General features: G+C 40.4%; 2 protein-coding genes across 2 annotated transcripts in view; both read right to left on the bottom strand.

Annotated features, from left to right (window-relative positions):
• The window catches only part of bmpr1ba (bone morphogenetic protein receptor, type IBa), a 109856-nt gene that overhangs the window by 66087 nt on the left and 21012 nt on the right, over nucleotides 1-22757 (bottom strand). The gene's annotated exons all lie outside the window — the stretch shown is intronic.
• On the bottom strand, nucleotides 9021-11314 carry LOC119493061. Its single transcript, XM_037778074.1, has 3 exons — nucleotides 10789-11314; nucleotides 10114-10386; nucleotides 9021-9393 (listed from the first exon to the last, which is right to left on the bottom strand). The coding sequence occupies exons 1-3, from the start codon at nucleotides 11303-11305 to the stop codon at nucleotides 9167-9169; spliced, it is 1017 nt and encodes a 338-aa protein (XP_037634002.1). The 5' UTR covers nucleotides 11306-11314; the 3' UTR covers nucleotides 9021-9166.

The raw sequence follows: 22757 nt of genomic DNA, 5'->3' as shown, positions 1-22757 counted from the left end.
CGAAAAGTAGACATTTTTGGACAGTAGTTATTTTCTTGTTTTGTTTCTTACAGTTAGATGTCTTTGCTTTAAAGAAGACCTATTATGCTTATTTTCAGGTTCATACTTGTGTTTTGGGTTTCTAGTAGAACATGTTTACATGCTTTAATGTTCAAAAAACGCTTTATTCTTTTCATACCGGCTGTGCTGCAGCACCTCTTTTCACCCTCTGTCTGAGCTCCTGCCCCACCCTCCCGAAAAGTCCAGTCTGCTGGCCCTCTCTTGTGATTGGTTAACCAAACCAAACTCTTTCGACTCCGCTCCAGCTCCACTCTAACTAGCTTTGAGGTAGGCCTTCACGATATGAGGAAAATCTGCGATGTGCAATAACATTGTTCAATATTGCGATGACGATATGACTTGCGATAAATAAACAAATATTGAAGTGTGCATGTTAGCTATACATATACATATATTTTAAATACAACTAGGCTAAATGTTGTTTCTAGAGCAGCAACAGTAATGTTTACAACAGCAAAGTGACTACTCAATATCTCACTGGAAACAAATTTAAAATGTTAATAAAATAAATCATATTCCTGACATGAAAATACTGAGTGAAGCTTAGAAAGAATGAAGATCACAGACATCAGTCAGTATCAGTCCTTCCTCCTCCCTCTGCTGATGTGAACCACTGCAGGTACTGCTGGTAGAGGGAGGAGGGACTGCTTCGTCTCAGCCAGCAAGTAAGATACATGGAAAACTAACCTAAACAGTTAGACTACATAGCCTACTGCCAGTTTTTGTTTAGCTTGTGTAGCCGAGGGTTACGTTGCTCCTGTACTTTATGAAGATAATAAATTAAAACCACGAAGGCTGATAATTAATATTACAGTTTTTAGCAGCGTAGCCTGTTTAATAACGGGTTTCGGTAACCATCCCTAAATATAATGATTGCGATGTGCTTATCGCGCAAGTTCATATCGCGATGACGGTGAAAATACGATTTATCGGTCAGCCCTAGTTTGAGGGCGTGCCAAATTAGCAGTTATGCAAATATGTTACGTGGTGACATCACCACGTTACAGAAGAAAAGGCAGGACTTCAAGCAAGGCATTTCAGGCAGCTCAGGAGCAGTGTTTCTGTGGGGCAGAGTAACTCCCTTTGGCGTGGCTTTGTAATTTTACATACCTTTTACATGCACAAAAAACTATATAACGCACTAAAGGAAAGAGAAAAAGCACAAACGCATAAAAGGTCCTCTTAAACTTTTCAGATTTTATATGGGTGTCTGGTTAAGTTAAATGAGCTGTGACGTAGGGCCTTAACTTGCAAGAGAACAGGTTGATGGATGGACTTACACGTTTGGAAGATCAAAACAGTTGAAACCTGAGGCACGCCAACAATTATCCTACCAGTCGATAACTCTCTTCTCTGTCTCCTCTTTTATTGCACAAAAACAACAAACACACAGGGACTTGACACCACAGCAAAGCGGATCCACCATGATATCACATGCTGCTCCTGAGGAAATCTGGGGAATCAAGCTCTCGCGTCTCAAATCAGTGAGAAAGTGAAACGTTTTCCAACCGAAAATAGCATCTACTGTTGAACTTCCTGGACTGAAGTTAAAGTCCGACACAAGAAAATCGTACCCAATGCGGTGCAAGTGCGGTTTTAAAAGTGAACATTAAATTCAACACTGACCTTTATGATGGACAGCTGTAAACATTTTTAAGGATTGATGCACCATGCTGCTGCTACAGAGCCCTTTGCTTACTTCCATACAGTCGACCCACTCACTGCTCTTTTATAACATCCAATATGTGAGGCCCTCCTTACCTGCAACCCAGTCTGACTAAATCCCCAAGAATGTGGAGAAAGAGAGTAGAGAGAAGGGAAATCTAAATATGTGATACTGTGAATCATAGCATAACTACAAAACTGAGGAAAATTGTGTTTTGTTAGCTTGCTGTGATGTTTTTGCTGCTCTTTTTAGAGATCACTTAGCAGTTGAACAGCAGCTATGTTTACATGGACATAATAATGTGACTATGGCCAATAATTAGAGATGTATACGTTTACAAGTAATGTGCCAGTACCCGTAAATTAACCAGTAAATCAGCAGCCTGCCCATGGCTTGCACATGTTATTGTTAAAGGAAGTAGTGTTTTGTCTGGTATGATTAGATGAATTAAAGGCTAATGTGTTTATCACAAGCAATGTTTACATAAATAAAGAAAAAATCAATAAAATGTATACTGTATTTCACATAAATCAATTTGTGAAATGCAGTATGGATTGTAGGTTATAGATTTTCCAGCATAGCTTAAATTGATTTTGTAGAAAACTGCTGTATGTATTAGGAATAGTTCTTACTATTATTTTTTCCCGTAAATGTTTTTCTTAAAAATAAATTGAGCTGAAATGTTGGGGAGAATTTTCTTTCAACCAAAGCAAAAACTGCACGATACATAACGCCACAAAATTAGACATTAGGCCCACATGTCACTAATTATATTTTCTGACAGGCTATTTCAACACGTATTCCATTGTTTAATGGAGGTTAAATTGTACAGTTTGAATTAATTTGTATGCAACGACAATATACAGTACATAGTGTACCTGCATTCCTTAGGAACCGATGGCAGAGACTTAGAGATTATAGAGCTTGTTACATAACTGCGACCTGAAGCGTTTTCAACATGAAGTCCATTGTTTTGACAATATGCGCATAAATGCGAGCTTGATGCCAAATAAAAAAGGCACTGAATAAATATGTTTATCTACATTTTGTAACCTGGGTGGAGCAGACTGTGCTGCTCTCTGGCTCTGTCCAGAGACCGGTTTGTAATCCCACAGACTCTCCTTCACTTTTGTCCAGCAGCTGGGAAGCAAGACACGGGGACTTCTTAGGTATAAAGGAGTGCTTTTGCAGTGTTTTTCATGGGCACACTGTAACCTACACTGTACATTTACTGCCACTAGACAACTTCACTGCTAGCCTTTCCCTCTGCACCGATCGCCAACACCTGTCCGTCTCTCTCTCGATCAATCACACACACTTGCTATGCACACACACTAAGAACTGCCCCATTGAGCCACGATATGCATCAATGTTGATGGGAAAATAGATCAGGAATACTACTGGACTTACCTAGGCATGCAAATCTGACTGAAGCAGTTGTTGATCACTTGCGGCCCCTACTGGCTGGTTAAGAGCAGTCAGCAGTCAATGACGGTATAAAACACTCAATAAAATATGTTTTTCAAAAAGTGTGAATCATGAGAGGTCCTTGAACAAACAGTCACAAATGAGCACAAACAATATTAGGCTGGTGGGTTCAGTAGTAGCAAGACTAGCCGTGGACAGACAGACACGCACACACACACAACCGAACACATAATCTCCTCCAAAGGCTCACGCCTGGCGGAGATAAAAAGCAGACAGCAGACACACAAGCAGACAAGAAAACAACACAGAGGTAACAAGAAGGGCACGGTCAGGGCAGAAACACGCAAAACTAATTCATACGGGATCAAAACCAATCTTGAAGGGAAGCCACTTCACCTTGAGAACGCCTTGTGGCAACAAATAGCGTCCACAGCCTCCAGATTATCCTTAATTTCCTGCAGCAGAAGGCCCGGCTACGCAGCTCAAACAAGTTTTCATTGCTTAATTACATACATTTGCAGAGGGTCAGGAAAAGGTTTGGAATCTGCTCCTGAGATCCGAATGGCACAGTGGCATCCCTGCCAAAAGAGCTGTGAAGACAACACTCACTGTGGAAAATAATACTGTGTGGGAAATGTATCTTGTGCAAAGTCAGCCATTAACACACTTAAATACACACATAAATAATATGCACTTTGCAGGAGTAAGAAGAACGGCATAGATGTAATAGCAGCAAGACGCAGAAACCTACCCAAACATACAGTATGTAAGTCTTCACACTTCTTGGAAGTACATTAAAGTGTTTGGAAATATCTCAAAAACTCTCCACACTGTGGGTATTTTAACACGAGCTATTTTTAGTCAATCTTTTAAAGCATTCGTTGTTTTACCAGCTGCATGCTGAATATTCCATTTATATTTTATTTGACATCCATCACCTACCTCTGTTGAGTTTAAGTTCACCCCAACAGAGCCCCAGCTCACATTTGTCTGTGCCAGTCTGAGCTTATTAAATCTTAAAACAGAATAGGAATTTTGGCCAAATGGATTGTTTTACTATTTTATAAGCGTGTGCCTCATTTCTAAGCAATTTTTTGCCAGTTTGTTAAATGACAAGATGTCAAACAACATATGTAGCTGAGTCAAGTTCCTGGCAGCAGAACATTTACAATTCTAGAGCAATAACATCGCTGGCAAAGGAAAATATTCCCACTACACGAGCCAAGTATGAACAAGAGTTAGTGTTCAAGGAAACAGTGTAATCCTCCTTTTACACCGAAGGCTGCTGTTCAAACCACGTTTCTCAACACAAAGCTGACTTTTTGTTTTCACCAAACCTCATGACGAATGATATTCATGAGTCAAGTCATTGTCATGTGGAAGAAGCGGGTCACATCACAGTCTAAGTTATTCATATATCTCCTTATTAGCTCTTACACTTTTTTCATTTGTAAGCAATCTTTTGAATTTTAAATTTTAAATTTGTATTATTGAAATTCTCTTTCATTCTTATGCAAAAGGAAATTCATCACATAAACCACTTTGTTTAATAACTTAATAATAGGACACGTTATTAATTGAACTGCAGTCTTTGCTGGATAAACCTTTTACATCAAAATACAACCCACATCTGATGCAGCTCAAGAGTTGGTGTGAAAGGCGATGAATACAATGTGCAATAACAAGTGCTTTTTCCCCTCAACAATCATCATATGAGCCACTTCAAACTGAAATAATAATCCAACACAAACATCTTAACATCGCTAGAGCCTCAATAAAACATTAGTTTGTCATATAAAATCTGTTAGCTGACCACTAATTCTCCATCATTTGCTCCCCATTTTCCATCTCACAAGTTCTCAGACAACAAAGGACGGCCTCGTTGGGTGGATTTCCTCCCACCTCTCCCCCTCCAGGCGGCCGCAGGCCTCGTAAATGGCTCCAGACGTGAGGACTCTGTCCACCATCTGACAATGATTAGGACACGGCCTCGCTGAATACAAGTAGAGCCTGCACACTCAATTGCTGCAACACACCTTTATATGCAGCAAAACTAAACATGCCACCCACAAGTTTCTAGATTCAGGCTGGTGACGCCAATCAGCAGTGGAGTAATGAACGGTATTCAACTGTAACTCGCCACTATAAAATGATCAGATGTACTTCATCTCAATATTGGGATACTGAGCAGTCAGAATGTGTCAAATTAAACTTAAAGATGTTGGACAACCAGGCTAAAAAAATCTGTTTGACATACTTGTTTCAGCACCGACACTGCAAATCACATCACGTCACACCTGAAATGCACTACTGTAGTTGGGGCGAAACTTTTTACAGTGTAGAAACGCTAAAGATCTTACAATGTAGAGAGATGCACCAAAATAATCAGGTTTAAGTTGACAGACAATAAAGTTGAAGTTTTGTGAATGAGTGCATGCATTTTGTTGGCATAATATAAGCACATATATCATAACTAGTACTGCATCAAAGCTTCGACCGTTGCCATGGTATTTGACCTCCAAATCACTATTCGAAAGCTTTGATAATAAAAATGTTTTTTGTATTTATATACAAGTATGTAAGCTTCGAAGCTCAACAAATTGTATTCGGGACAGCCCTAATCATAACATATCCTCATACAACAGTTCATATGATACAAGTTATTCCTAATTCTTTGTGCATTTTTCTACAAATGTCCAGCAACAGGTGGCACACGTGTCAATTTCCACTCCAGATTTTTCAAAATACATTTCTGTCCTCACAGGAAACAACTTGGTTAGGTTTAAGCAAACAAAACTACTTAGTTAGGTTTGGGAAAAGATTGTGATTTTTGTTAAAATAACACCAGAAGTGGCGTAACTTAAGTACAGAAGTTATGTGACAAATAAATCTACATTGACTTCTGGTTTCATACGGGGTACAAACAGCGGTCTACTGGTCGAACGTTTTTTGACCCACCCATCCACCCCGACTTCTTCCCTACAAGGCGTTTGTCTCTCTTTATACTTCTTGGTTCACCATTACATGGATTACATTGATTTTGTGAGATTTATAAAAATTACAGTGTTACTACAGTGTTAATTACTTTTCGTAGATATAGCTACTAAAGGCGTATGACAACAGCCTGATCAGAAGTATGTACTATATCAGCATTCTTTGTCATGCACATACGGCAGCCATATAATTTTTCTTTCTCTGTCTATCCGTCTTTCTTCCATTCCTTCCTTCTTTGTTCATTCTCATTTACACACACACACACACACACACACTAGGTCTCTTTCTCTTTCCCTCTGTCCCTCTCCTCCACCCAGACATCTGATAGTGATTATAGCAGAACCTCAGAAACACAACTCACTTAACTCTCTACTATTAAGTGACTTGGTACCACTGACATAATTTGTTCATCTACAAGTACAATTAACTGACACACACACACACATGCACACACACGCACACACATACATGGGGCCCTGGAGATTTGCACAGGCAAAAAGACAGTCGCTGAGGATCATGAACACACACACACACACACACACATACACGCTTAAGTCACAATTGGGGGCGGACATTTTAATACCCCCACTAAGGGGTCACCCCTTTCTGAATGGTTTAGAGAGATTCTGGAATGTACAAAGTAATTTTTTGAGTGCCCAGATTATTAAAATCGGTTGAGATTTTAATTTAAAAGAACTTTTGTTCAATCAGTTATTTTACCTTGCGATTGGGGACAAATAATTTAAATGTCACATTTGGGGTCTTCAGCTATACACAAATACACAGACTGATAAAAGTCACCTTTGGGTGCCTTAATTTCCAATTGGGGACACATGTCACATGTGATTATCTGCATGTATTTTAAGCTATGTTTAGTAAGGAAAACATGTTATGTGAATATGAAATCCATCCTTTGATCGAGTAACACTGTTCTTGAGTAGCTCCTGAGATATCATGAAAAAAACCCACATTAAACTCAATCAACGTAAGCCCTAAATGACCTCATACTGAAGGAAGATTTTGCTTTTTCTTTTGTCTTTGGGAAAATGTCAATGGTTAAAGTGTGAGAGAGAGAGTTATCCTCCTCCTCTTATAACTGTTCTGGCTGCCTCCAACTATAACAGCAAATTGCTGAAAAGGAAGGAAGGATTTTCACACTACTATATAAACCAAGATGAACAGCTTGTTGACACACTGAATCATCAATCCAGATTCTACAGTCAAGACATCAGAATCAGAAACACCAGTCAAAATTGCAGATTTGGAGACTGCAACCCATGCTACGGACTTGTCCAACACCCTCCTCTGGCTTGACTAAAACACAAATGGACTGGACGTATCCCCGCCGCCTCCCGCTACAGACCTGGCCGACACCCTCTCCCGGCACCACAGACAATTCCCAAAGGCCTCAGCTTTTACTGTAATAATACATGTATAACTTAGCATCAAGTCAGTGTTCTCATTTTGGGTTTAAATTCTTGCAAGCTTGGAATTCAGTCTTTCAGATGCAACCTGCTGATATTGTCTCTGAACCCAACTGTAAATAATATTGATATCAGATATCATGAATAACAATCACACTACGGGTATCAGTGCATCCCTGCAAAACTGATTAAGACGGCTGGCAAAGAGAAGGATGATGGCTAAAGTACTGGCCAATCCTTCCCATACCTACATGTCTTATGTAGTTACGCCAACCCAGGTGTGCCCAACCACAACAGTTGTTTCAACAAATTTCTACAGTAAACGCTGGGTATTAAAGCTGATTAAGAGGCAAACTGAATATGTCAGTCATAGTAGCACCACAATGAAAATCTGCATGTAAATAAACAAGACTTCTGTTTGCTGTTAACTTGTGTTTTAGTAACACAATACATGAACATCATGTACAAACATGCCACAGCTCAAATACATGAACATCGTGTACAAACAACCCAAAGCTCAAATACATGAACATCATGTAAGTCCTCTTTACAAAAATTAAAATTGAAAAAAAATATACTGTTTAGTACCTGGCGGACAAAACAATGATTTGATAAAACAATGGTTCAACCAGACTTACATTTCTGCAGAGCGCCCAAAGAAAACGTGATTCCAAAATATTTAGAACCCAATTGCACCGTTAAAGGGACTATTTGTAACTTTCATAAATGCTTGTTAACAGCGACACCTGTGTCCGTTAAGTCAACTAAAGTCAGCGTCCTGTTGCTCGCGCTTGCTCGCTCTAAATAGACATGAACGAGCATCGCTCAAAACAGTGAGGCGACACACGTCAGCTAAAAGCACAATATCACTCTATATTTCAGCTGCTTGGCAGTAATGTTAGCTGACCAGACGAAGGTCTCTCCATGAATCAATGCTGATCCTAATGTTGGCTTTTCCTGCCTCAGCCCCCGGTGTCTCCCTCTACAGAGGGAGACACCGGAGACTGAGCAGGAAAAGCGTGTCGGTGACGGAGCTCCGCAGATAGACATGTTATCGCCTCCCTGACCGGGTGCCGGTGTCTCCCGACTGTACCTGCAGGGAGACACCGGCACCCGGTCGGAGGCGATAACATGTCTATCTGCGGAACTCCGTCACTTCACAAGGCACAGGAAACCTCTGTTGGTCTGGAGGAGCTGCAGCAGTTATTTCAGCACAAACGTCCATTGGACATTCACTAGATATTCTCAGAGCTAAACTAACTCTTCTGCAGTGTGGAGTGAGCACGCATTCACGTCTAGAGATGGAGCGAGACAACGAGGACGCGCGCGGTGTGTCTGAGTGAAGGCAAGCAGAGGAGACGAGGCTCTGGCCACACGTGAGCGTGCATGTGCGAGCGTGCATGTGCGAGCGCGCATGTGTCCCGACCCTGTTCATTTATATGCTTAAAAAGTTACAAACAGTCCCTTTAATCTACAGTATGTTAAAATAGGCATTATTGAAGGAGAGAAGAAAAACATCAATATAACAGGAGACCCTAAACAAGAGCAATGAGCAAAATGCATAAGTTGACATTGAATTGAAAAGCACCAATAGCTATTCCTGAGCACAAGCCTTTCTCTTTAAGGCAGTGATTCGATTTCTGACATAATTTTTCACTCCAGTCCAGTTTCTGTCTTTCAGCGCATAAGGTTCCGCGTTGATACACTGTATGCAGTCATTCTTTTGAGGTAGCTTGCATTTGTGGATGAAGCGCATCATGTGTCTTTCAACTGCACGTACCTCATTGTCTTCCCACTTACGTCTGGAGTTACCTCGGTTGTCTGTGAAGAAAAGAGAGAGGGGGTGTCAATATCGCATTACTCAAAGCATTTTTTGTAATCTACCCAAAACAAAGTTCACAACCTCTGCTTTCTTTTTCAGTTCAATTCACTTTTATATAGTGTCAAATCATAACAGAAGTTGTCTCAAGACCTTTTTCATATAGAGCAGCTCTAGAACTTACTTATACGTATTATTTACAGAGACCCAACAACAGATCCCCCATGAGCATGCACTGGTGCAACAGTTGCAAGAAAAAACGGGTAGAAATCTTGGGCAGAACCAGGGTGGGCGGCCATCTGCCTCGACCACCTTTTAGCACTACTGTTCAAAGTGCAAGGACGTCACCAAGGTCATCCATATGACTGCGGTGCAGAATCTGGCATAATGCCCTTCTTTAGGCTAAAACTGGATTGTACTGAACACATTACTGTCACTAGGTAAGGATACATTATTAATCCTATTCATCCTAATCTGTCATATCAGTGATCAGATATTAGTGATCAGTATGTTTTTAGTATGCCCATTTATCATTTAGTAGCCTCTGTAAGGGCTAAGTATTATTCCGGTGTAGGACCAGGTGTATATTTACCGTCTGTAAATGATGTATCTCCCAAAAAAAAGGTTGATCAAGCAGGAGGAACCAGGGAGCAACTAGTCGCAGATACCAACTTTCTCCCGTTAAAGAAGACCTAACCCAAGCCAAAACAATATTTTCCTACCTTTATTGAGAGGAGCTCTGGAAGAAGTGGTCGGAAGACGAGATGTAGTCTCTGGTGCCTCATGGCTGCCTTCGCCTTTTGCCTCATGGTCATCTTCGCCTGTTGCCTCATGGTCGTCTTCGCCTGTTGCCTCATGGTCGTCTTCGCCTGTTTCCTCATGGTCATCTTCACCTGTTGCCTCATGGTCGTCTTCACTTGTTGCCTCAGTGGACGACTCATCCGGCTCATCCTCATCACTTGACACATCCTGATCTTGTGAGGAATCAACTTTTTCTGAAGAGAAAATATGAGAAGAGAAAAAAAGGTACAGCCCCAGCAATTGTAGAAATCCAACATGTCTATTCTGAATGGATTGCCCACATTATTGCAGTTGCACAATAATCAAAATAATTTGGTATATAAATGTTATACATAACATGAACATACACAACATCTTCTATGGGGAAAAAATGGGAACAATACTTAATCTGTTTCAATTTGGAGAAATGCAAATGTACAGTTTGTTAGGTTGATATGGTTCTTTATGTCTAGACTTAAATTACCAAACACAGCATAAAGGGTACCGTACTGCTATAACAAGTACTGATGATGCATTTCTCATGAGACAATAACCATGGGTTGCCCCAGCATCTGAACTATAATATACCAATATACACTCATACAGTATATCCATACCTTCAGGGTCAATCTCGATGTCATCAAGGGTTTGACCTTTATACTGTGAGAGAGTCCCCTTCTCCACTGCCAAAAGCACTTTGCTCATTTTGGCGAGCTGAAGGGTTCCCTGGGGCAGGCGGTAGTACTGTCTGTGTACGCGAATGTCATGACCCAGAAAGTCTGCAAATTGGTCTGCTTCATTTTCTTGAAGATTAAGTACCTGAGACATTGTTGCTATGTGCTTTCGGAGCCTTGTTGAGGTTAAGACCTCGGGATGTTTGGCACCACTCTCCCTTGCAAACTTTTTGATGCATTCTCCTCCTTTGTAAGCTGATAATGCTCCTGGTCTACCGAACATGTAGATGTTCTCTTTGGAGACTCCGCACACCTCACGAGTGCCAGCTAGGAGCTCCATAGCTGAGACCATTGATGGTTTTAGGAGCACAGGGACTCCTCTTCCTCGTTTTCCCCTGATTTCTACTCTGGTGAAGAAATCACACATCTTGTTCTCAAGTGGGGTAAGACATACGGCCATGTCCTCATTGAGTTCGGACTTTTTCCTTGCTTCAAAAGTGGCCAACTCCATTCTTGACACCTCTCCTTCTCTTCTTCTGTTGAAAACGATTAGCTGAGCAAGTGTCACTTTGGCAAGTGCTGCATAGTTGTTTGCAGAGGGACACAGTCTCAGCATTCTATCAGCAATGAGTTTAACATTTTCCATGTGAGAGTCCAAACGTTTGACGTCTTCAGTGAAAGGTAGAATCTGTGGTGCATTCCACTTTGACTCTCTCAGAGTAGTTGTTGCGCCTCCTGTAATTAATCCCTTCCATCTGAATTTTGTAATGGTTTTGAATTCTTGAGCAAATTGCACAAGGCTCCAGTCTCTGTTGACTGTGGACAAGTTATCACTTTCTATAAGCTCAGAGATTATACCCAGACTGTTGCCAATTTTTAGGCTTAAGGAAGGTGCGCGGAATGTGTTGTTCTCTGGGTTGTACCCAGCCAACTCTCTCACTGCAGATATCACATGATTGCAATTTGCAGGATTGATGAGTTCCTCTGCCTTCCGGATAGGAGTATTCTTCTGAGCCACTAGAAGTAGTCGCCCAAGTTCTCGAAGTCTTTGCCTTATGTAGTCATGTCTGTTCTTTCTTGACCCGTTTAGATCAAACAGGTGTTGTCCAAACTGCAAGAGAAGTTGGTCATTCTGGATAATCTGAGTGACCTCATCAAAGTTCATGCAGGAAATCACACTCTTCAAGCCCTCGCCAACATCACGCACAATGGCAGTTTTAAGGGCACATTTGGATCGAACTCGCGTCCTCGCCGAGCTGGATTCATCACCAGTTTCTGTCTTCGCTGGGCAGATTTTCATGTGCCTCCACAATGTCTTTTTGGCATAGAGTCCTTGACAATGAAAGCAATGAATAAAATCAATGGCACGTCTAAGCTTGTGTGGTCTGCAGCAGGCCTGCAGCTCTCCAGCTCCCTCCCTCACAACTTTGGCATTGTGGGCAAAGTTTCCACGGCGTCTGAGAAGGTTTAACCTTTTGCGTCTCTCTTTTGAATTCTTTGGATATTGAAATGCTATGGCAACATCTGGTACATTCCCATGTACACCTTCCAGGTGTCGTGCAATTTTTGATCTGGGCTGGAGGCAATAGAGACAGTAGTTCTTCTTGTTATATACTCGACGAGTTTCAGAATTTGAGTGAGGCAATACTTGGATTGAGTTAGAAACTTGTTCGATTCTGCTTTTCTTTGGAGTGTTTGAGTTGTTCTTTAGTGGACTGGGGGATGAGATCTTTTTCTTCCTTGGAGTGTCCAAGTTTGTGTTCTTAGGGCTGACTGCTGTATTTCTTTTTACTGGGCTTTCTGCTTCAATATCTTGTTTTTCTAGAGATAAAAGGGGATATCGCAGAGAGGGCAGGGGCTTTTTTGCAACTGGATACAGTGGTGTGTCTTCATTAGGCTCAGAGGAACTTCCTGTTTCAGAGGAACTTCCTGTTTCAGAGTCCGGGGCAAAGTCAGGATCACTATAGTCAGTGTAATCGGACTCATCAGGGGATGTTTCCTTATATGAAGTAGGCTTGAAAAAAAGAAAAAGAAAAAAAGTCAGAGATTCTGTTTAGTAACCTAGGTCATCATTTACTTAACTTAGTACAATGCACTGTGTTGATGCATTGAACTTTTATTATAAGAACATTATCTGTTAGCTGAGGGATATGGTGTATAAGGTTCAATTTATCCAAGTTTATTTAATGAAAAGCCACACAATTAAGAACTTCACATATACATCAAATGTACACTACTGTCATTTAGGGGTTTCACAGAAATGTTTACTATAAAAACCACAAGTTGACACTGTCTATCATTGTAGACTACTCGTTTATCTATGGTTTTAGCACAGTGCAGTAATAAAGCAATGGCGATGCATCTACAGCAGATACTGTATGCAGCTGGGGGTGTTGTGGGTAGTTGTTGACAAGTCTCTAAAATGTAAAATGTATGTTAATAGTCTATGGTCTATGGTACACAACCACTGACTGACAACCTCTCTTAGCTGTACTGTGCTACTGTTTTACTGAACGAGAGTCTGTAGCTGAACTGTAGCTCTCACTCGTTCATCAGCCCAGTGGTGCACTGTGTACTATGTTGTGTACAGGATGAACAAGAGACTGCTGCCGCTGAGCCATGGTGGTGGTGGCGCACATTTGTTTTGGTCTGAGATGCTGAATCTCGTATTTAGAAACATTAAATAAACAGAATTTAAAGGAATTTAGAGAAGAACAGGCTCCCACTAACCTATCCCTGCAATAAAGCACACACGTTGTCACTGCAGTCAAACAGTATTTCCAGCTCAAAATATCCTACTGGGGATTTAGTCCAATCAGATCACAGCTCATTTGTAAATAGCCTCTCAGAGCCAAACCAGGACTCTGCTATTTCATCCACCCCAAGGTTGGTACCACCTAACCTAACCCATTACTTATTGCATTTGAGACCTTTATGACGAGAATTGAGCATTGTTATTGGGTGAAAAAAATGTGATATATCTCCAAATTAATTGTCTACTCAACCACATTTTGGGAGTAGTTGATGACTACTGAAATGTGAATGTCTTACCGTTATTAGACTGCAGGAAGATACCTGTCTTTGTCTTGACGACGCCCTTTTTAAGTCATCCACTGAACGATTCCCAGACCTTTGACAAGCTGATGATGTTGTAGCACATGTAAGAGGAGCTCTTGTCTAAAAATTGAAAAAAGAAAAAGGAAAGATAGGAGCATTCCATTCAGTACAAATAACTTGCCAAAAATATGTTCATTTACATGCATTTTTGACCTTATATAAAACAATACAGATAATATAGAGCTTAAAAAGTATCACTGGTATGATTGAAAAGGATCTGAAATTATAATGATGTTTTGGGGATGTGATTTCTGACAAATTCCATTCCCTATTATGATGATAAGGGATAATATAATATTCTCGAAATGAACAAACAAACTATATATGGGGTGTATTTTTGAAGACCATCATGAAAATGAATGGATACATGATGGTTTAATTAATGATGCCAAATGGTAATACTGATATTATCCACAATGAATCTACTTATACTGTTGAAAAAGAAATAATGGACCATTGTTTAAATGTAGCAAGCCTTGCAGTGTTACCTGTGTTTTTGTTGCTGGCTCTCCATCTTCCAATGGGTCACTGGTCATTGTTGGTTCATCCTGGGATGAGGTATCTGATGACACTGGTGACTAAAAAGAAAACCCAACTTATTATGTGCAGTATTCAATTTCAATAAATAAAACTTGCACTCCTATCAGTGTTATAATGCCTGATGTACGCAGAGCGTGTCAATGATCATGGAGTGTTAAACCTCACCCCAGTCTGAAGTTGTAAACATACCTGCCAAGAGTGCGCCTCCAATGGGGATTGTGAATTCAGCTGATGAAAAGAAAGAAAGGCATGTCAAAAGCTAAGAAAGTGTCGATGAAAGAAAACAAGATATTTGGCTCCAGAGCAAGAACAAAACTTATAGCAACGTTAGACCAATGGTCATTTGGAAAAAAACATTAATTAATTCATCATTGCCTTACTCTTACTAATGTCTAAGTTAGCAAGATAACATTTTGTTGTGGATTGTGAGCTAGCCCCCTGCGCAGCAGGAGACAGCAGGCAGGACATTTTTCTCTGACCCTGCGCACTATTGACCTTCAGTCATTGTAGCACTCTCCGTCTCAATAGTGCATACAGATTAAATATAATGGGTGAAAAGTTTTCTCCAGTTTATGGGAATTAATCAGAAGACAAGTAAAAAAAAATATTGCGGGCGGTATCTAGCCCACAGGCCGCCAGTTGAAGAACACACCTTTATGCTTCGACTGCATTGCATTGAGTGAGAATTCAATTCTGCGAGATGATATATTACTCACATGCACATCCAGTTCTGCCAGTTGTTGAACCAGTTGTGCACGCTTTAACAGATTCATGGTGTGTTGTCTTTCTTTAGCATTTCGTTCCTCCTCTGCAATTTCGTAACGATTGAAGCATTCCTCATGGTGCTGTCTCAATTTGGTCATGCGAGACTGTAATGACTAAAGCAAAGAAAGTTGGTGAATTCAACCTTGAATTGCAACATTTCACAGCCCAAAAATTAGCAATAGTGTAATTACATAATATATATAGTATATATATATATATATATATAAAATAAAGCGATTACATTATGTGCCACTGGAGTGCTGCTGTAGATATTGATATCATCAGCCATGAGAGATGCATCAAAAGGACCAGATGACAGCTAAAAGAGAAAAAATTAAGATATATATATATATATATATATATGGCACAAGAAGATGCTACAATTTTGAATGATTCAGTTTGTGGGGATGTAGGAGGCTCCCTTCTTGTCACATTAGGGAACAATTCCAACTACTCATACCTAACCAGGGACATCCACATAAAACCTTTGGTCACCAGTATGCCAGTGTATCACTACTTTTGGGGTCTTTCTTGACACATATACACACGCTACTCAATCCTAATCGGGGACGTTCATCCATGTCAAACCTTTGGTCACCAGTATGTCAGTCTATCAATACTTTTGGGGTTGTTCCAAACACACAAACTATTCTAAGAGGTACTATATATGGACAAGAGAAGTCCTGACAGACCATGACTACTTGGACTGAAACACTGGATAACAATACCTACTCATAGACCCACTATATACTTCACTGAGAACAAATACCTTCCAATCTCTAAGAGCTTAAGTAGTATTTTATATACTGGCCCCTACCTGAAATTCGTCACTATCTTTGGCAATCTGCTCGCTGACATCCGGTGACATTTTCTGCTGGAAACACAAAAATAGGATAAAATGAAAACCAATCATGATACTGTACAGCTCAGATGTCATGACACAAGAAGATGCTACAATTTGAACCGATTCAGTGTGTGGGGATGTAGGAGGCTCCCTTCTTGTCACTTTATGGAACAATTCCAACTACTCATGTCTAACCAGGGACATCCACATAAAACCTTTGATTACCAGTACGCCAGTGTATCACTACTTTTGGGGTCTTTCTTGACACATATACACACGCTACTCAATCCTAATCGGGGACGTTCATCCATGTCAAACCTTTGGTCACCAGTATGTCAGTCTATCAATACTTTTGGGATTGTTCCAAACACACAAACTATTCTAAGAGGTACTATATATGGACAAGAGAAGTCCTGACAGACCATGACTACTTGGACTGAAACACTGGATAACAATACCTACTCATAGACCCACTATTTACTTCACTGAGAACAAATACCTTCCAATCTCTAAGAGCTTAAGTAGTATTTTATATACTGGCCCCTACCTGAAATTCGTCACTATCTTTGGCAATCTGCTCGCTGACATCCGGTGACATTTTCTGCTGGAAACACAAAAATAGGATAAAATGAAAACCAATCATGATACTGTACAGCTCAGATGTCATGACACAAGAAGATGCTACAATTTGAACCGATTCAGTGTGTGGGGATGTAGGAGGCTCCCTTCTTGTCACTTTATGGAACAATTCCAACTACTCATACCTAACCAGGGACATCCACATAAAACCTTTGGTCACCAGTACGCCAGTGTATCACTACTTTTGGGGTCTTTCTTGACACATATACACACGCTACTCAATCCTAATCGGGGACGTTCATCCATGTCAAACCTTTGGTCACCAGTATGTCAGTCTATCAATACTTTTGGGGTTGTTCCAAACACACAAACTATTCTAAGAGGTATTATATATGGACAAGAGAAGTCCTGACAGACCATGACTACTTGGACTGAAACACTGGATAACAATACCTACTCATAGACCCACTATATACTTCACTGAGAACAAATACCTTCCAATCTCTAAGAGCTTAAGTAGTATTTTATATACTGGCCCCTACCTGAAATTCGTCACTATCTTTGGCAATCTGCTCGCTGACATCCGGTGACATTTTCTGCAGGAAACACAAAATTAGGATAAAATGAAAACCAATCATGATACTGTACAGCTCAGATGTCATGACACAAGAAGATGCTACAATTTGAACCGATTCAGTGTGTGGGGATGTAGGAGGCTCCCTTCTTGTCACTTTATGGAACAATTCCAACTACTCATACCTAACCAGGGACATCCACATAAAACCTTTGGTCACCAGTACGCCAGTGTATCACTACTTTTGGGGTCTTTCTTGACACATATACACACGCTACTCAATCCTAATCGGGGACGTTCATCCATGTCAAACCTTTGGTCACCAGTATGTCAGTCTATCAATACTTTTGGGGTTGTTCCAAACACACAAACTATTCTAAGAGGTACTATATATGGACAAAGAGAAGTCCTGACAGACCATGACTACTTGGACTGAAACACTGGATAACAATACCTACTCATAGACCCACTATATACTTCACTGAGAACAAATACCTTCCAATCTCTAAGAGCTTAAGTAGTATTTTATATACTGGCCCCTACCTGAAATTCGTCACTATCTTTGGCAATCTGCTCGCTGACATCCGGTGACATTTTCTGCTGGAAACACAAAAATAGGATAAAATGAAAACCAATCATGATACTGTACAGCTCAGATGTCATGACACAAGAAGATGCTACAATTTGAACCGATTCAGTGTGTGGGGATGTAGGAGGCTCCCTTCTTGTCACTTTATGGAACAATTCCAACTACTCATACCTAACCAGGGACATCCACATAAAACCTTTGGTCACCAATACGCCAGTGTATCACTACTTTTGGGGTCTTTCTTGACACATATACACACGCTACTCAATCCTAATCGGGGACGTTCATCCATGTCAAACCTTTGGTCACCAGTATGTCAGTCTATCAATACTTTTGGGATTGTTCCAAACACACAAACTATTCTAAGAGGTACTATATATGGACAAGAGAAGTCCTGACAGACCATGACTACTTGGACTGAAACACTGGATAACAATACCTACTCATAGACCCACTATATACTTCACTGAGAACAAATACCTTCCAATCTCTAAGAGCTTAAGTAGTATTTTATATACTGGCCCCTACCTGAAATTCGTCACTATCTTTGGCAATCTGCTCGCTGACATCCGGTGACATTTTCTGCTGGAAACACAAAAATAGGATAAAATGAAAACCAATCATGATACTGTACAGCTCAGATGTCATGACACAAGAACATGCTACAATTTGAACCGATTCAGTGTGTGGGGATGTAGGAGGCTCCCTTCTTGTCACTTTATGGAACAATTCCAACTACTCATACCTAACCAGGGACATCCACATAAAACCTTTGGTCACCAGTACGCCAGTGTATCACTACTTTTGGGGTCTTTCTTGACACATATATACACGCTACTCAATCCTAATCGGGGACGTTCATCCATGTCAAACCTTTGGTCACCAGTATGTCAGTCTATCAATACTTTTGGGATTGTTCTAAACACACAAACTATTCTAAGAGGTACTATATATGGACAAGAGAAGTCCTGACAGACCATGACTACTTGGACTGAAACACTGGATAACAATACCTACTCATAGACCCATTATATACTTCACTGAGAACAAATACCTTCCAATCTCTAAGAGCTTAAGTAGTATTTTATATACTGGCCCCTACCTGAAATTCGTCACTATCTTTGGCAATCTGCTCGCTGACATCCGGTGACATTTTCTGCTGGAAACACAAAAATAGGATAAAATGAAAACCAATCATGATACTGTACAGCTCAGATGTCATGGCACAAGAAGATGCTACAATTTGAACCGATTCAGTGTGTGGGGATGTAGGAGGCTCCCTTCTTGTCACTTTATGGAACAATTCCAACTACTCATACCTAACCAGGGACATCCACATAAAACCTTTGGTCACCAGTACGCCAGTGTATCACTACTTTTGGGGTCTTTCTTGACACATATACACACGCTACTCAATCCTAATCGGGGACGTTCATCCATGTCAAACCTTTGGTCACCAGTATGTCAGTCTATCAATACTTTTGGGGTTGTTCCAAACACACAAACTATTCTAAGAGGTACTATATATGGACAAAGAGAAGTCCTGACAGACCATGACTACTTGGACTGAAACACTGGATAACAATACCTACTCATAGACCCACTATATACTTCACTGAGAACAAATACCTTCCAATCTCTAAGAGCTTAAGTAGTATTTTATATACTGGCCCCTACCTGAAATTCGTCACTATCTTTGGCAATCTGCTCGCTGACATCCGGTGACATTTTCTGCTGGAAACACAAAAATAGGATAAAATGAAAACCAATCATGATACTGTACAGCTCAGATGTCATGACACAAGAAGATGCTACAATTTGAACCGATTCAGTTTGTGGGGATGTAGGAGGCTCCCTTCTTGTCACATTAGGGAACAATTCCAACTACTCATACCTAACCAGGGACATCCACATAAAACCTTTGGTCACCAGTATGCCAGTGTATCACTACTTTTGGGGTCTTTCTTGACACATATACACACGCTACTCAATCCTAATCGGGGACGTTCATCCATGTCAAACCTTTGGTCACCAGTATGTCAGTCTATCAATACTTTTGGGGTTGTTCCAAACACACAAACTATTCTAAGAGGTACTATATATGGACAAGAGAAGTCCTGACAGACCATGACTACTTGGACTGAAACACTGGATAACAATACCTACTCATAGACCCACTATATACTTCACTGAGAACAAATACCTTCCAATCTCTAAGAGCTTAAGTAGTATTTTATATACTGGCCCCTACCTGAAATTCGTCACTATCTTTGGCAATCTGCTCGCTGACATCCGGTGACATTTTCTGCTGGAAACACAAAAATAGGATAAAATGAAAACCAATCATGATACTGTACAGCTCAGATGTCATGACACAATAACATGCTACAATTTGAACCGATTCAGTGTGTGGGGATGTAGGAGGCTCCCTTCTTGTCACTTTATGGAACAATTCCAACTACTCATACCTAACCAGGGACATCCACATAAAACCTTTGGTCACCAGTACGCCAGTGTATCACTACTTTTGGGGTCTTTCTTGACACATATACACATGCCACTCAATCCTAATCGGGGACGTTCATCCATGTCAAACCTTTGGTCACCAGTATGTCAGTCTATCAATACTTTTGGGGTTGTTCCAAATACACAAACTATTCTAAGAGGTACTATATATGGACAAGAGAAGTCCTGACAGACCATGACTACTTGGACTGAAACACTGGATAACAATACCTACTCATAGACCCACTATATACTTCACTGAGAACAAATACCTTCCAATCTCTAAGAGCTTAAGTAGTATTTTATATACTGGCCCCTACCTGAAATTCGTCACTATCTTTGGCAATCTGCTCGCTGACATCCGGTGACATTTTCTGCTGGAAACACAAAAATAGGATAAAATGAAAACCAATCATGATACTGTACAGCTCAGATGTCATGACACAAGAAGATGCTACAATTTGAACCGATTCAGTGTGTGGGGATGTAGGAGGCTCCCTTCTTGTCACTTTATGGAACAATTCCAACTACTCATTCCATAACTAGGGACATCCACATAAAACCTTTGGTCACCAGTACGCCAGTGTATCACTACTTTTGGGGTCTTTCTTGACACATATACACACGCTACTCAATCCTAATCGGGGACGTTCATCCATGTCAAACCTTTGGTCACCAGTATGTCAGTCTATCAATACTTTTGGGGTTGTTCCAAACACACAAACTATTCTAAGAGGTATTATATATGGATAAGAGAAGTCCTGACAGACCATGACTACTTGGACTGAAACACTGGATAACAATACCTACTCATAGACCCACTATATACTTCACTGAGAACAAATACCTTCCAATCTCTAAGAGCTTAAGTAGTATTTTATATACTGGCCCCTACCTGAAATTCGTCACTATCTTTGGCAATCTGCTCGCTGACATCCGGTGACATTTTCTGCTGGAAACACAAAAATAGGATAAAATGAAAACCAATCATGATACTGTACAGCTCAGATGTCATGACACAATAACATGCTACAATTTGAACCGATTCAGTGTGTGGGGATGTAGGAGGCTCCCTTCTTGTCACTTTATGGAACAATTCCAACTACTCATACCTAACCAGGGACATCCACATAAAACCTTTGGTCACCAGTACGCCAGTGTATCACTACTTTTGGGGTCTTTCTTGACACATATACACATGCCACTCAATCCTAATCCGGGACGTTCATCCATGTCAAACCTTTGGTCACCAGTATGTCAGTCTATCAATACTTTTGGGGTTGTTCCAAATACACAAACTATTCTAAGAGGTACTATATATGGACAAGAGAAGTCCTGACAGACCATGACTACTTGGACTGAAACACTGGATAACAATACCTACTCATAGACCCACTATTTACTTCACTGAGAACAAATACCTTCCAATCTCTAAGAGCTTAAGTAGTATTTTATATACTGGCCCCTACCTGAAATTCGTCACTATCTTTGGCAATCTGCTTGCTGATATCAGGTGCCAATTTCTGCTGGAAACACAAAAGCAGGATAAAAGAAATATGTCAATCTTGACACAGCTCATTTGGATTCATTCAGTACCTGCTGAAAAAGATAAAATCAACTGTTATTAACATTAAACAAATTAATCTGCTACTCACATCATTTCAAGGGAAAACTAGAACATTTGTGAAATCACTGCTCTACATTCAGTTATCCATGATAAGTTAGTTTACCTGTTTGCGCCAAGGCCAGTCTGCATCCCCGTAATTGTAAGTTATTTCTTCACCTGGAGCAATATCTCTTAGGGCAAACAAGCAAAGATGTGGCATCCCACCAACATCAATAGTTTTCATCTTGCAGTTAGGCTTCTTGTGGTCGTCATTCACAAGCCTTCCCAGTGACTTGTCCTCAACAGATGCATCAAGACTTAAAGAAAAGAATAGCAATGTTAAGAATACAAGTTGCCTACTTTGTTTAGACAGTGTTAAGCACAGCAAGATATAGTTAAAAGAAAATCATGCAAAACTTGGAAAAAGAAAGATTGGAGAGAGAGAAGGGAAAGTTTCATCCAACACCCGAGGGAGCAATTTAGGTAGCTTACAGCAATATACAGGTACGTTAAAGTATTGATGTGCTGGTGATTCACATGCATGGTTTGTTAGAATTTGGGATATTTTCAAGTTAACAGGCCATTTCAAGCTCATCTCCTAAAACAATTTTAAGGAATTATAATTACACCTGCAAACAAGGACATATTTATTATTACTTACAGCCAACATTTTCCTTTCCATTTGAAATCAAACAGGAACACTGCTTCTGTGTCGTTGTAGTTTTTTGTATGAAGAAGACGATCCTGTTTGACAAGTTTACCACAGTATTCAAGCACAAAATCTCCTTTGTTG

Source organism: Sebastes umbrosus, chromosome 8 (assembly GCF_015220745.1).
Source record: "Sebastes umbrosus isolate fSebUmb1 chromosome 8, fSebUmb1.pri, whole genome shotgun sequence".
Taxonomy (NCBI): domain Eukaryota; kingdom Metazoa; phylum Chordata; class Actinopteri; order Perciformes; family Sebastidae; genus Sebastes; species Sebastes umbrosus.
This window is presented reverse-complemented; position numbering and strand designations above follow the sequence as displayed.

Coding starts and splice junctions, on each gene's coding strand:
- LOC119493061 (XM_037778074.1), bottom strand. CDS start 11,305: ATGGCCGTATGTCTTACCCCACTTGAGAACAAGATGTGTGATTTCTTC. Junction 10,387..10,788: donor CATCGAGATTGACCCTGAAG/GTATGGATATAC, acceptor TTTTCTCTTCAG/AAAAAGTTGATTCCTCACAA. Junction 9,394..10,113: donor CAGAGCTCCTCTCAATAAAG/GTAGGAAAATAT, acceptor TTTTCTTCACAG/ACAACCGAGGTAACTCCAGA.